This window comes from Scomber scombrus, chromosome 6 (assembly GCF_963691925.1).
Source record: "Scomber scombrus chromosome 6, fScoSco1.1, whole genome shotgun sequence".
NCBI lineage: Eukaryota > Metazoa > Chordata > Actinopteri > Scombriformes > Scombridae > Scomber > Scomber scombrus.
In genome coordinates, this window is record NC_084975.1 from 7,155,219 (window position 1) to 7,168,273 (window position 13,055).

Here is a 13,055-nt window from a genome sequence, read left to right on the forward strand (position 1 = left end):
ATTCTTCTTTAACAACATTTTTTCATTTGAGGGAACTGAGAGTGCAACATGTTGCGGCTCATTAGTGTTCCTACTCCAAAGGGGTCAGCATGGCAGGTTACCAACTGTCATTTGGAGGTATAATTTGATCCTGGCAAACCAACTGGCTGTTCAAATACTTATGTAATACTTATATAATAAATAGTTTTGTGCTACATTAGTGTCTGTAAGTGTGAGTTTGTAAATAATGGCACAAAAAAGTGAAAGTTATTGGAATCAGATTTTTCTTTAAGTGTCCCGTAGAGAAGTAACTACACAGTTTTTTCCTATCCTTTTTTAGGCTCATCTATTAATACTTGCTATAGATGTAATCTCACTTGCTTGCTCGTTATTTCTCACCCAGACTCTTCAGATAAACTGCTTTTGAATCTGGAGTAATACATGTGGAAATACATAATAAAATGAGAACCTTTTAATGTAATGTGAATGTGATACACCTCTGTAATAGTCTTCTACATAAAGTAACTATTATAAGCTTCACAAAGGTGGTAATTTCTTGTCGAACTGAGCAGACATGTTCAACAACTCCTGTCTGCTCCGAGAGCCGTCCTGCATTTATGAATAAAAAGTGTGCTAGCGTTTGAGTCTCTCAACCCTGGCTCGGTTTGGTCCACTTTTCTCTCTGCTCTACTTTTCATCTCATGTTGGTTCCCCTCCTCTCCTGATCAAACATCCTCCCTTTTTCACTTTGTTTTACTGTCTCCATTTCTTTCTCAACTGTCTCTCTCTCTTTCTCTTCATCTTTCTTTAAAATCTGTCTCCTTTCCTATAAATCAGTCAAAGCACACGCACCCTGCACACACGTAGATCTCATATGTTTATTTTAAGTGGGGTGACTGTGACTGTCTGGCTGCTACAGAGGCCGGAACCGTGACTGAGAGGGAGGGAGAGGAGTGGGAGGGACCTGGCAAACTCAGAGAGAGAGAGAGAGGGTGAGTGGGTAGTGAGCTGCTATAAAAGAGGCTGCCTGAGCTGTCAGTAGCATTCGCTTCAACAGACAGAGATTCACACACACAACAAGTAACAACCAGAGAGGAAAGAGACTTCAGGTCCCGGCAGAGTTGAAACAGAAGCACTCAGATCGAGGAGTGAGATTCACCAGCACACCTTAGGAGCAATTCTTCTTGTAAACTTCAGTGTGGCTGGACTTGGAGGTTTAAGGATTGTTTGTTTGTCTTGACTTTGGATGGACTCTTGCTTTATTGCTCCTGAAGCAGCGACCTGTTCTTCAAACAGGACAAAAGTTTGACACGTGCACGATCAGCAAAGTTAGATTTGATTTCTTACTAATTTGGGCTCCTGTTCCACTTATGGCTGCTGTGCGTCAGATGGTTATGGAGGCTTCTGGCTTCCACGTCCTCCCAGCTCACCTTATGGCCTCAGCTATGGAGGAGTTCCCCCAGCAGCTGCCTGTCCCTAAGGGCCCAGCCAGGGGCAAGAGCCGCTCCCGCCGACCACGTGAGGCTCGATTCAAAACACAGCCTGTCACCTTTGCTGAGATTGCAGAGGTGGAGGAAGAAGGCTCCTCGCCAATGGAGGAGGAGAGGGCGCGTCGCTCCTTCCTGCAGTCCCTGGAGAACCTTCGGCGGAGCACACAGACCCTTCATTGTCCACCAGCTGCTCATCACAGCTGCACCCCCACGACCACACAGACCAGCCTGGACTCCAGTGACTCCGACTCCACTCAGTGAGTGCTGGGACGTGACCACCTCCGGGCCCCCCATGTCCCTCGCTTCGCCTTGATGCCGCTTCAAATGGAGGCCAATTGAACTGAACCAAACTGGCCTGTCTGCCAGCCTGCCTGTGTGTATAAGCTGCTGCTGTCATGCAAATGTCTGCATTTAATATATACTAACATATCAACATACAGTATATAGCTTGAAGATGCACTTGATGCATATCTGTAAAGATCCTCACCAGTGCCACAGGCTGGTGATACTGCTGTATAGATATGATGAGTGTAAAGGTAGCAGATGACGCAGAGGTGAACACACTCTGACTCTTTAAATGTATTCCTTTTCTACTGTAGACATCTTTGAGGAAAACTTAAAAGATGAAAGATTTTTCCATTTTAAAAGCTGTATAGGTATTTTTGTTTCAATTCAGATTTTCTACTTGATCAGTCAACATAGAAAGGACTGTTTAAACAAATGTTAGTATTGCAACTTACCAAACTGTAAATACATCGTCTGAGCAATGTACTGTGCAACAACAGTGACCTGGCCGTCACTGAAGCAGTAGAGTACCATTACAAGGCTTTGTCAAGAGTTTGAGCTCTTGCTTTCCAGCTTCACGGTGAAAGAAATCTCTGCTCTTGCTTTGATTCCTGAGCAAAAAAATGCCTTTCTAAATGTCTTTATTTATTCTTTTATTTTGTTCATAACCAAGTAGATGTGATATTTTATTGCTGTTTCTGACTTCTAAAGTCGCCTTGACTTTCAAAGAAAATCATAACCTTTGTACTTTATATTTGTTTTACTTTATACATATATGTTACAATGTTTGTCATATGTACTTTAATAAATATTTTCAAATATTTTGAGTCATTGAGTTTCTACTTAGAAAGTGCACTTTCAGAAACAAAATGCTGCTAGTGGAAAATGTTTAGATAAATGTGGCATTTACATTAAAACAGCTGACTCGCCAATCCTAAATTACATAAGAGTCCACAGTGTAAACATAAGCAGGGAGTGCAAAGGCTCAGCATCTTGGAAAGTATTAATTTGACCCTAAAATCATGTCATAAAAGGTCTCTGGCAAACTCATTCCTCACATAAAAGAGGAAGTTGCAGAACAAAGGGAAGTTAATATGTGGCCTTTACTGGCTGTCCATCTGTAGTGTTATTGTTAAGATAAACTCATGTCTGACCCATATGTAAACACTCAATCCTTGAGCTGCGTCTACTGCATGCTGGTGACGCACTTTCAGTAATGTCAGGTTTTCATTAGCGAACTAAACCACAACAACCACCAGCCTGCTGAGAGGGATGCCCTCTCAGTGCATCAGAGAGAGCCGCTGCAGCCGACCCTCCTGTTGCTAATAACCCTCTTCTGCCAATCCACTCTGTGACAAGTGAAATGTGATGCATGACTTTCACTCGAGTGCGATTCATCAGCGTGTTACGGACTGAGACAGTGCTGCAGGGGTTTTAGTTGAGAACCTGCTTGGGTTGCATGTGGATAAACTAAGAATAGACTCTCTGATTAAGTAAATCTGCAAGATGAGAGATCCATTCTCCTATGAGGTATGATGGCTTAAGTGTTAGACTGAGATGCACGTGCCACAAGGAGATATGATCACAGAGGAACAGAGACCAGAGGAACAACAGAGACCAGAAATCAATAAGGGTAACATTGGGGATGACAATTCAGTTAAAGGGCTGGTGTTACACTATACATTTCTTATTGTCAGCAGTCCCATGAATAGAATAAAACCAACAATATGTTACACTTTCTCCAAGTTCTTTCCCATTTTCCTACATTTTCTGTGGCACTCAGTCCCAAGCCCATTTGTTCCCACTATAGACTGTATATAAAGAGGGACGTAAAGGTGTGGCATCACCCGTTGGTTTACATTGGAGCCGGTTTGAAGCCAAGAGTTGCAGCTTATGGTCAATGCCAGGATCTTCCAAGTAAAGGTTAAGGTTAAACACTGTGGAAGCATGTCTCACCTCGGCTTACTGGGAATAGTGCACAGCCTGGCATTACAACCAGGGTTGGGAAGGTTACTTTGAAAAGGTTACAGATTACTAGTTACCCTATTTAAAATGTAATAAGTAATGTAACTATTTCAATTACTTAATCAAAGTAATGTAACTTATTACATTTGATTACTTTTCTAATTTTCTAAGAAATGTTTTCAGCTGTTAGGGTAAGTGTTCCCATTAAGCACCAAAATCTAAGTTCAGCTGTTTTTCATGGATACTGACATGATTTATAAGGGAGATCATTTCTTATAAAGCAAGATATATCTCTAATTTGAAAATGTATTCATTAGTTCATGTAGATTTTAGAATATAAAATAAAGATAGTTTATGAAAAATGTCAAAAGTCTGACGTGGTTTATTCGTACTATGACACCATTTAAGCACACGTCATTATTTATTTACAACAAATTCAATTTTATAACCTATGTAAGTATGGGTGTCTATAACGCTTGGTTACACAAGTTTCTCCTTATTGCTAAACCCAACTGAAAAGTACAATTTGATTACTTCTTTCACGGCAGGTCTAATGCACGACAAGCGATGTCTCTCCAGCTTTGCAGACTTTAACCAGTTTTCAGAAGTTTTTGTGCTTTCTTGGCAGAATAAAATAACTTCTTTCGACTTTTTCTTGTAAATTTGTCTGAGAACACTCTACTTTTTTCTCGCAAATTTGCAAGAAAAAAAGTCTCTTCAAATGATTCAAGCAATTCTGTTATTTCTGTTCTGAGATGGTTTGATGCAAAAGTAATACATGAATGCAAAAACTAGTATACTATTAAGACCTTTTGTTATGACAGTGCTACCTAGCTCTGTCTGATCTGCTATTGTATTATACGATGTGATTATATTTTATATTTTATGCCTCTTGGGGTAAAATAAAAATCAGTGATTTTTTTTTAGCAGTGATGTTTTTATTTTATAGTTTCTGGTAAGTTTATGTTAGTAAATGGTGATTTAATTTTCTTGACACTTGAATGAGCATGCTATGGTCATTTTAGCTCCATTCTAAAACGATATAAGTCGGGGTCTCCATGTTTTGTTGACTAATGCTAGTCAAGCCACTGTTACATTTATAACTGCTGACATTTTTTGGTTGTTTAAAATAAGATTTCCAGTCCCCAGACCATTTTTCGTTTAAAACAAAGAGTTTTAACTAAATTCACAGTTTGTTGACTGTGACAGGTCATTTAAATGGAGTGATTAATTAATGTTTACTGTTGACAAAATAAATAGTTTTATTGTATTGTATTATATTGTAGTTGTTTGATTTTTGATGTATAAAAACATTTATTAACATTTATCAATAGAAGATGAACAAAATTTACATAATTATAATGAGTAATATAATTTCATTTTTCAACAAGTAATTGAAAATGAAAAAAGTATAATACAATCTACTTAGTTACTTCATAACTTTAAATGATAAGATTTACTAAATAATTTCATATAAGTGACTTTCCTGTCTTAAAATAAATATTATTTATGCTTAAATATAATTAAGTAACATTTACTCAATATTTTCAAGTTTTAAGTTTAGAATTAAATACATTATACTTGATACTGGCGAGTGAGATGTACTTAATATTGCGACAGTTAAAGTTACTTAGTTAATGTTAGTGCAAATTGTAACAAAGATTGTATTAAGTAAATCCTACAAGTTGTTTTTTTGAGTGTAGCTGCTTTAGCTAAATTGTGCAAAGAGGACAGATCTCGCAATCAAGTAACATTAAAGGTATACTATGCAGGATTTGTGGCTTGGTGTTTGTAAACACACAGCAGTCGAAGTCGATTCCACTTAGACTCCTTGACAAGGACCAGCCGGTAGCATGTGAAAGATCTCGATATTTCTCTCTCGCAAACACACAAACGCACACTTAGTCACTGTCATAGTCATTGTTTGCACAGTGCTTGTAGATCTGTCATCCTTAACAACATGTAGAATTACTGCCTGCTTTCACGTGTAACAACGTGACTCTGGAAGCATTTGCGTCACTGAGATTTTGCAAAAAGAGTGTGTGAAAGTTTGGAAAGACAAAGAGAGAGAGAGACGGACAGACTGGAAGAAAGCACGATAAGAGAAACATATTTGTCATCTTGTGCCGGGGTGACAGATTGATCCAGTTCACGTTTTCGCTTTCCGCCCTCTTTCTCCAGCAACCTAGTTTTCATGTTGCAGTGGAGATTAGAGTCTGTGCGAGAAGTGAGTGAGGTTGGAGAGCATCAGTGCAATTAATCTAACATTCATTTTCTCCACCACATCTGACACTCAGTATCGGCCGCACCTCCTTCCTAATTAGTTTCACTGTCTGATGCTAACTGCGTGACAGACGCTTGATGTCCTCAAGCTTGAAATACACAACATGGTACAAACACCAGCTATAACTTCAGTGTGGCCATGACTACTAATATTTATGATTGTGAAGAGTCTGACAATTCAAGCCAGTTTTCTCGTAGGTCAACCACCAGAGTATGAATATGTGGTTGCTTTGGCTACTAAGAAACAAACACCAGACCAGATATTAGGAGAAAAATCCATCAGCCTCAAGAGAAATGCTGTTTTAAGGTCACAAGTTTTGAAGCAGGAGCCTTGTCAAATGAAGGTGTGGAGTACATTATAAGTTAAAATTTCACCCTTTTAAGATCTGAGGTAGGAAACCACACCTAGCTGAGCCCTCGAAGCACATTACTAAAATGTCAACAGGAAATCAGCGCAGAGAGGTTCAAACAGAGGTGATGCGAACAACCTGGCAGCAGACGAAATAGCATAAAGGGACAATCATTTGTAAAATAGAGCCTTTAACACAAGATGAACAAACATTCACAAGCAACATAACCTCAAAGTAACTCGAGGGCAAGCTGAAAATACTTTATGTTGTTGAAGCATCAGTGTTTTTTTTCCATGCTGTTGATGGGATGTCAGGATTTTTCAAAGGTAACATCACTGCCTTAAGTGCACCACAGTAATAACAGTCTGTTAACTGGAGTCTGACGAGCCAGATGGGATGACACAGGGCAAACAGCGAACAGCTAGAAAATGCCCATGTCTTCTACTGTGTATGATTTCTGGCCCTCTAACTCATCCGAATGTAACTAAAAACATTTCCTCTCATCTTATACTTCAACTCAACAGACTTTTAAACTTTGGTTAAAGGTATATCACATAAATATACTCAGTTGTCAGCCATGAAGTTTAAGTAGAAATCTTCTCAGAATTACTTTGTATGATGATTAGTTTCTCTTTTTATTGTTTCATCCCTATTTTTATATTGTATGCTAAATTTGTATTAAATAAAATACATCTAAAACTTTATATTTTAATGAAATGATGGTACTTAAAAAAAAAAAACCCTCATGTCTATACTTTTTCTTTTTTTTTGTTAACCCTCCTGTTGTCCTCTGGTACATTTTGACCCTGGCGGAAACAGATGTTGAGTGAAAAATTAGGTATAATTTCATTTAAGTGAGGCCTATTAACCATAATTTACAAAAATATGTGAAAAACCTGTGGTAAAAAGTTACATTGAACTTGATACAAAAGATTAAATTGAAATACGAGCTGCTTTCTTCGGTCAAAAGGGGATTAGCAGACGGTTCGATTTTTCTTTTCTTATTTAGAATAATAAAAAAATAAAATCACTGGCAAACAGAAACAAGAAATGACCTCTTTTTGACCGGCCCTAACTGCTCAACTGTTCTTCTATCTGTACTGTAGATGAGATAACATACGAGTTTCAGCATATGCTCTTAACTACACTGTGTGTGTACTTGCCACAGAGATTAAGACATCCTGTCAGGAATTGAAGAATTGGCAGAAGATGTTTGACTGCAACAACTGGGAACAAGGTTGGTTTGCAGATATTTGTATTATTTATTGATAGTGACTTTTTGAACTGTCTCTCTTATTTTTGCCCAAATTATCCTTGTGATTTAAGTCAGTGCTCAAGAGCCAAAGCAACATGTGGACTCAGCATGACTGCACACAATCCCTGATCTTTGGCTGAGGTACGTGAAAAGGTTTTTTGCCTTTCGGGTAAGTAGTTATGCACTTTATAATAATAATAATGATAAAGTAAAACTTTCACTTCGGAAATTTCAGGTTAAGAGATAACAAAGTACTTCCTATGATCTATTAGACAAAAAAATGTTCACGACCACATCTTGATGTACACTGAGGCCTGGATTATAACCATCATGTCCAGAGGCCAGCAATGAAAAACAGGGATGGTATTTTGCTGTATGTTAAAGCTAATTACTGTACTAAACCACTGACTAACATGAATTTATAATTAAAACTACTACAAATTAAAAATGTCATCATATACAGATTGTTGTGTTTTTATCTCTTTTATTTCTTTAGTTAAGTCTGAAACAAATAGTCTGGGGTATTAAGTTTATATGCTGCTGCAGTTCCAAAGTATGACAGTTTACTTACCAGACACGAGCCAGACGGCTGGTTGATGACGAGAGGGTGCCCAGAAACGGAGTGATGCATCCGTCAGTCCCACGTTAGCTCGAGTTCGTGTCTGAAGTTCCAGGCCTGACCACAGAGCAGCTCCTGCAGCATCATTTATAGCATATGCAGAAGTCAGCAGGAGACTTGGAACAAGTAAACTGACATATTTTACTGCAGCAACAAACCTCAACAAACCAGCAGGGCATCTACACCAGACTCTAGCTGCACTGTAGTAAACAGATTTTACCACATAGATCTGAATAAAAGATTTCCTTCATGCAGAAAACATGAAATTAAGATACTGTTTCTTGTTTGCCTAAACTGTAAATTATTTTTTTAACAAAAACTATTGTCATGCCAGTTAAGTCCTTTTAAATTTTAATTTGTGGATCATTCAGTGTTAGTCATGTATAGTCAATGGGAAGACAACAGGAGCGTAAAAGTGAAATTTACTTATTGTTTTCTGATTGCTGCTTTCCATCACTTTCTTTTTTATTTGTTTTTATCTACATTATTTACTGTCTATAGGAGATGTCAATTAATCAGGTGCTGTGCATGAATTAAAAATACAACACACATTGTTTAAACATTGATAAAGAAGATATAATACAATAATACACGGACATGCAAGAAAAAAGAGCTGTGACCATATAAAGTCTTTTTTCAACCACAGTAAGGTCTTGAAATGTTTCAAAAAAAGATTAATTCCATTGACTCAACACATAATATTTCTAAGCTGACTTCACTAAGATTAGGTGTGCTCCTCTTTCACCACATGTGAGAATGTGTTGGGCACAGAGAGACATTCAATAACACTACTGAGGTCTAACAGGTGCAATAGGGAACTTATCTAACAAAGCTTTATGACTCAACAAATGACAGTTATGGATAATCATCCAGTGCTTTGTTTAAGGTTAAAAGAGTGTTTGTGAAAAATTGTCTTCTATAATAAATCATGCAGCACTCTCATGAACTGGGCTTCAAAAGCAGAGATAGCTGATACATCTAAGAAATATCCCTGCAGCCTAAAACAACTAACTCTGCTCCCTTTTATATAAAGATTCTAATCTGCTCTTACAGAAGCAACTTAAGTGTTCCAGTTAGTGAATAATAATTCATTTATTGTTTGTTTTATTGAGCATTTTAAGTGCACAGACAGATTGTACAGAGCTGAGAGGGAGCATACAGAAAAAACAAAACAATAAAAAGACACAAAAAACATTAAAAAAGGGAAAAAGAGACACAACAAATAATATAGATTTTATATATAAGTATATAATAATAAATTATAAATAAAATAGTCTAGTTTATTTCTATTGTTGATGTGAATGTGCATAAACATATTTTGAGTTTATCTTGCATACCTAAGAATTGAGTGGCACAGTCTTACATAATCCTTGTTCTAGTCCCCAAAACAAGAAGAAAATGTCTCCAAAACAAGCCAGTTTTCTGCCTTGTTTGGGTTACAAACACCAGCTGGGTGACCGGTACACGGGGGCAGAGAGGTTTGGAATTTTTGGGGTCAGTAGCATCAAAAAGACGTTTTCATGGTGGCACTGAATGACAGCTGTTCCACTTTACTGGTGTAAAAAATCTTTCATTTACATCTTGGCCACTGTCAAGGCTACATTACTGATGTGCTCTCATACAAAGGTCAGCATTAATAATATCTGGTACATGGAACAAGAGTCCTCTGCCAAGTTGAGAGCATCTACTCAGTGATTCCACCCACAGCCTGGAGATCATTGTGGTAAACAGCCTGTTGCTATGTGTTTGTCACATTTCTGTCTCAGAACTCACATCAGCACACTTAACCTAATTGCATTTTGATAAATCTATTGACATTTATAGCAATGGCCATGTGATGACTACTTGCCTGGCTGGTGCCCATTGAAGTATGCAATGAACTTCATAATGTCCAGCTGAATATTTTATATATAATATGCATTTTAAAAACACAACAAGACTCAAAAGTAAAAGTCACCAAAATGGATGGCAGGATGAAAATATGAGACAACTCTGCTTGTCTATCATCCCGGGACAAAATGATGGGCATGCTGGTCATTCAGGGATTAGAAATTGCATGTGCTTACTAAATAAGCATTAAATAGGGTGTAATTACTTTGACTGATGGATTTAAGATGATGTTAGGGGCTTAGATGTTTGTTTGTGTTTCATACGTTTTCATATTATTTTGTGCCAGGTCAAATATATGACACTTTTTTAGAAAAATGCAAGATTTTAATTCTTAAAATCAAATTACCACTTACATGTTGAGATAAACAGAAGCTGGTAAATATGATAACTCCTGCATTATATAAATGCAGCATCAGCGCGGCCCATAATTTCGTTGTACCCTGTACAATGACAATAAAGTCTATTCTTCTTCTATTCTTCTTTTGTGTATCTGATGCTCTTGCTAATATGACCAGTATCCTGTCATGAAGAGGTATCCTAAACTAAACTTAAAACTTACTATTTGAAAATCAGGATACTTCTGGGGACCATGAGTATTCATATCAGCCATCAAATAGTTGTTCAGATATTTTATTGTATTTATTTTAGTGCTGAACCACTTGATTGACAGACCACAGAGGAACAGATGGGATAAAAAATGACCACAGAGCTTACATGGCAAAACACTTAAATGTGACTGTAAGAAAAACTCTTAAACCCTTAAAAAAGGCAGAAAATGTTCAGTCTTTAGGTCAAAATGTTTGTTTGTTTCTCAGAGAATATTGACCATGACCATCTGTGACTCCAGTTATGTTACATATGAACTTGTGAAAAAGATTCATCATTATATGTGTGCACTGTGTGTGTGCGCGCGCGTGTGTGTGTGTGTGTGTGTGTGTGTGTGTGTGTGTGTGTCTGTGTGTCTGTGTGTGTCTGTGTTTGTTTGTGTGTGTGCATGTGCACATCTGTGCTCATAGTATGTAAGTGTCCACATGTGTATGCAAACCTGCTTGTTGTCTTAATGGCAGAATGCTCCTGAAAGCATCCCTGACCTACATCCTAGTCTCATGATTTAAGGAGGTGTCTGGTGGAACTCAGAAAGCAGTGCCTCCAACATTCAGCATGCTCCTTTCATCTCTCTCTCTATTTCAAAGCTTTCCTGAGCTCTTCATCTCCCCCTGGTGCTGCAGAAAAGAGGTGATTACGGATGCAAAACAGAAGGTGACCCACATACCTCCTCTACCAGTGTTCTATTTCCTTAAAATTGTCCTTTTTGTGGTTTGTCCTCCAGACCCAGGATGAAGGAGAAACATGCTCACTCACCCCGTCTGTCTGAAAAAATGATAAACCAGGTTCATGCATTTAAGGATTGTAATGCATGATTTAATGATTTGGCTTTTTGCTTTTTGCAAGATTTTAATGAGGACAGCTGCAGGTGCACCTGTTATTATGCAGATATGAGCAGTATGTATATATAAAAGATTATACTTTTCATATCATTTATTAGCACATTTTGAAAAGATTCTTAAATATGTCACTGAATGGTGATCTTTAATTAAATCATACACGGCTTATAATTATGCATTGTCTACCAAAGTGGACAAATCTCAAGATGTCAAAATACCACCTGTGTCAATATATGCATATTTGAACTGATACCAACCAACACTGAGGATTGCATTATATGGGCATTTTTCTGTTGTGCAGACACACTCGGCACACTCTACTCTGCTTTAAACTTGAGGGCACATTGAAAACCAATGAGACAACCCAGACCTCCAGATCAAAGCCAAATCTTGTTCTGAATGAGAGTTTTTCCATTTTAGGCAGTGAAAGACAGAATGGTTGAGAATGCCAAGCTCTCCTTCGTAGTGCTTAACTTGGCACACAGGAGCAAGTAATCATTGCTGGACCAACATGATAAAAAAAGAAGAAAAAAAACTCAGTGTCTCAGTCCTTTGCCTATTTTTGATTTTGTTTACAATATACTGTACAATCACATACTCAGCTGACAAATCAAATTAATTCCAACATTTCTGCAATGGTAAACTTATCTTATTTTCCCATTCCTAATTTATTTGATAATCTAATAGTCTGGCAACCTGCATTATTGTCTGCCCCACTGTGTCTTTTCATTCAAATGTTAATAGTAAGATATTCTGTAATTTTACCATGCTGTATTGTTCAGTACACTTGTTATGTGATGAGTAAAATTGTATTGCGTGTATTTCAACCTTTGTGTGTTTAAAGACGCTTTCCAGTCAAGGATGTGTTTTATTTCTTGCTTGGTTGGATGTTTAATGGTCACTGTTCAGGATTATGTGTGTCCAAATTTCAACACTAGACCACTGTTTTCACATTTATCTGCTCAAGGTGGAACGTTTAATTCGCCTTAAACCTCAGTAGTTTAGTTACGAGCATGATTTATGACATCATAACTATAGTTTGGAGCCAATCGTGGTCCAATATTCAACTTACACAAGTGTGATATGGACATTTGAAGCCTCCAGTGCACATACACATATTATATTCAAATCAGATTATTTTTTTTCTTTACCTTTAAAGTCCTTCTTCATTCCAACGTGTTTTTCAAGAGTTTGATGTTTGAGCTTCATTGTGCAGAATGTGCAGAATTTGATAGAGGAACGCGGCTTTCACATTGAACTGTTGAAAGTGGAAAGTTTCTCTGTGCTTTTTGACAATCTGATTTTTAGGGGGTGGGCATATGAATAGGATTTGTGAAATCACAACTAATTTGGACACCAGTCGTGGTCCAAAATTCAATTTACACAAGTGTGATGTGGAAATTTGAGGCCTTTGCTGCACTTTTCAGTGAAGAAGGCGACAGTTAAACTTTCGAAATTAAAAAATTGCATTTGCATTGATTCTGGGTTGTTGTT

The 13,055-nt window shown here is 37.5% G+C and overlaps 2 protein-coding genes across 2 annotated transcripts in view; both read left to right on the top strand.

Moving 5' to 3' along the window:
- alkbh3 (alkB homolog 3, alpha-ketoglutarate dependent dioxygenase) overlaps positions 1-7,604 on the top strand; it is a 37,126-nt gene extending 29,522 nt beyond the window's left edge. Inside the window, exon 11 of the mRNA XM_062420570.1 lies at positions 7,529-7,604. The gene's annotated coding sequence lies outside the window, so the exon portion shown is untranslated. The remainder of the gene's footprint in view (positions 1-7,528) is intronic.
- Positions 1,040-2,575, top strand: c6h11orf96 (chromosome 6 C11orf96 homolog). Its single transcript, XM_062421058.1, has one exon. The coding sequence runs from the start codon at positions 1,350-1,352 to the stop codon at positions 1,728-1,730; it is 381 nt and encodes a 126-aa protein (XP_062277042.1). The 5' UTR covers positions 1,040-1,349; the 3' UTR covers positions 1,731-2,575.
- Positions 7,605-13,055: the final 5,451 nt, after the last annotated feature.

Coding starts and splice junctions, on each gene's coding strand:
- c6h11orf96 (XM_062421058.1), top strand. CDS start 1,350: ATGGCTGCTGTGCGTCAGATGGTTATGGAGGCTTCTGGCTTCCACGTC.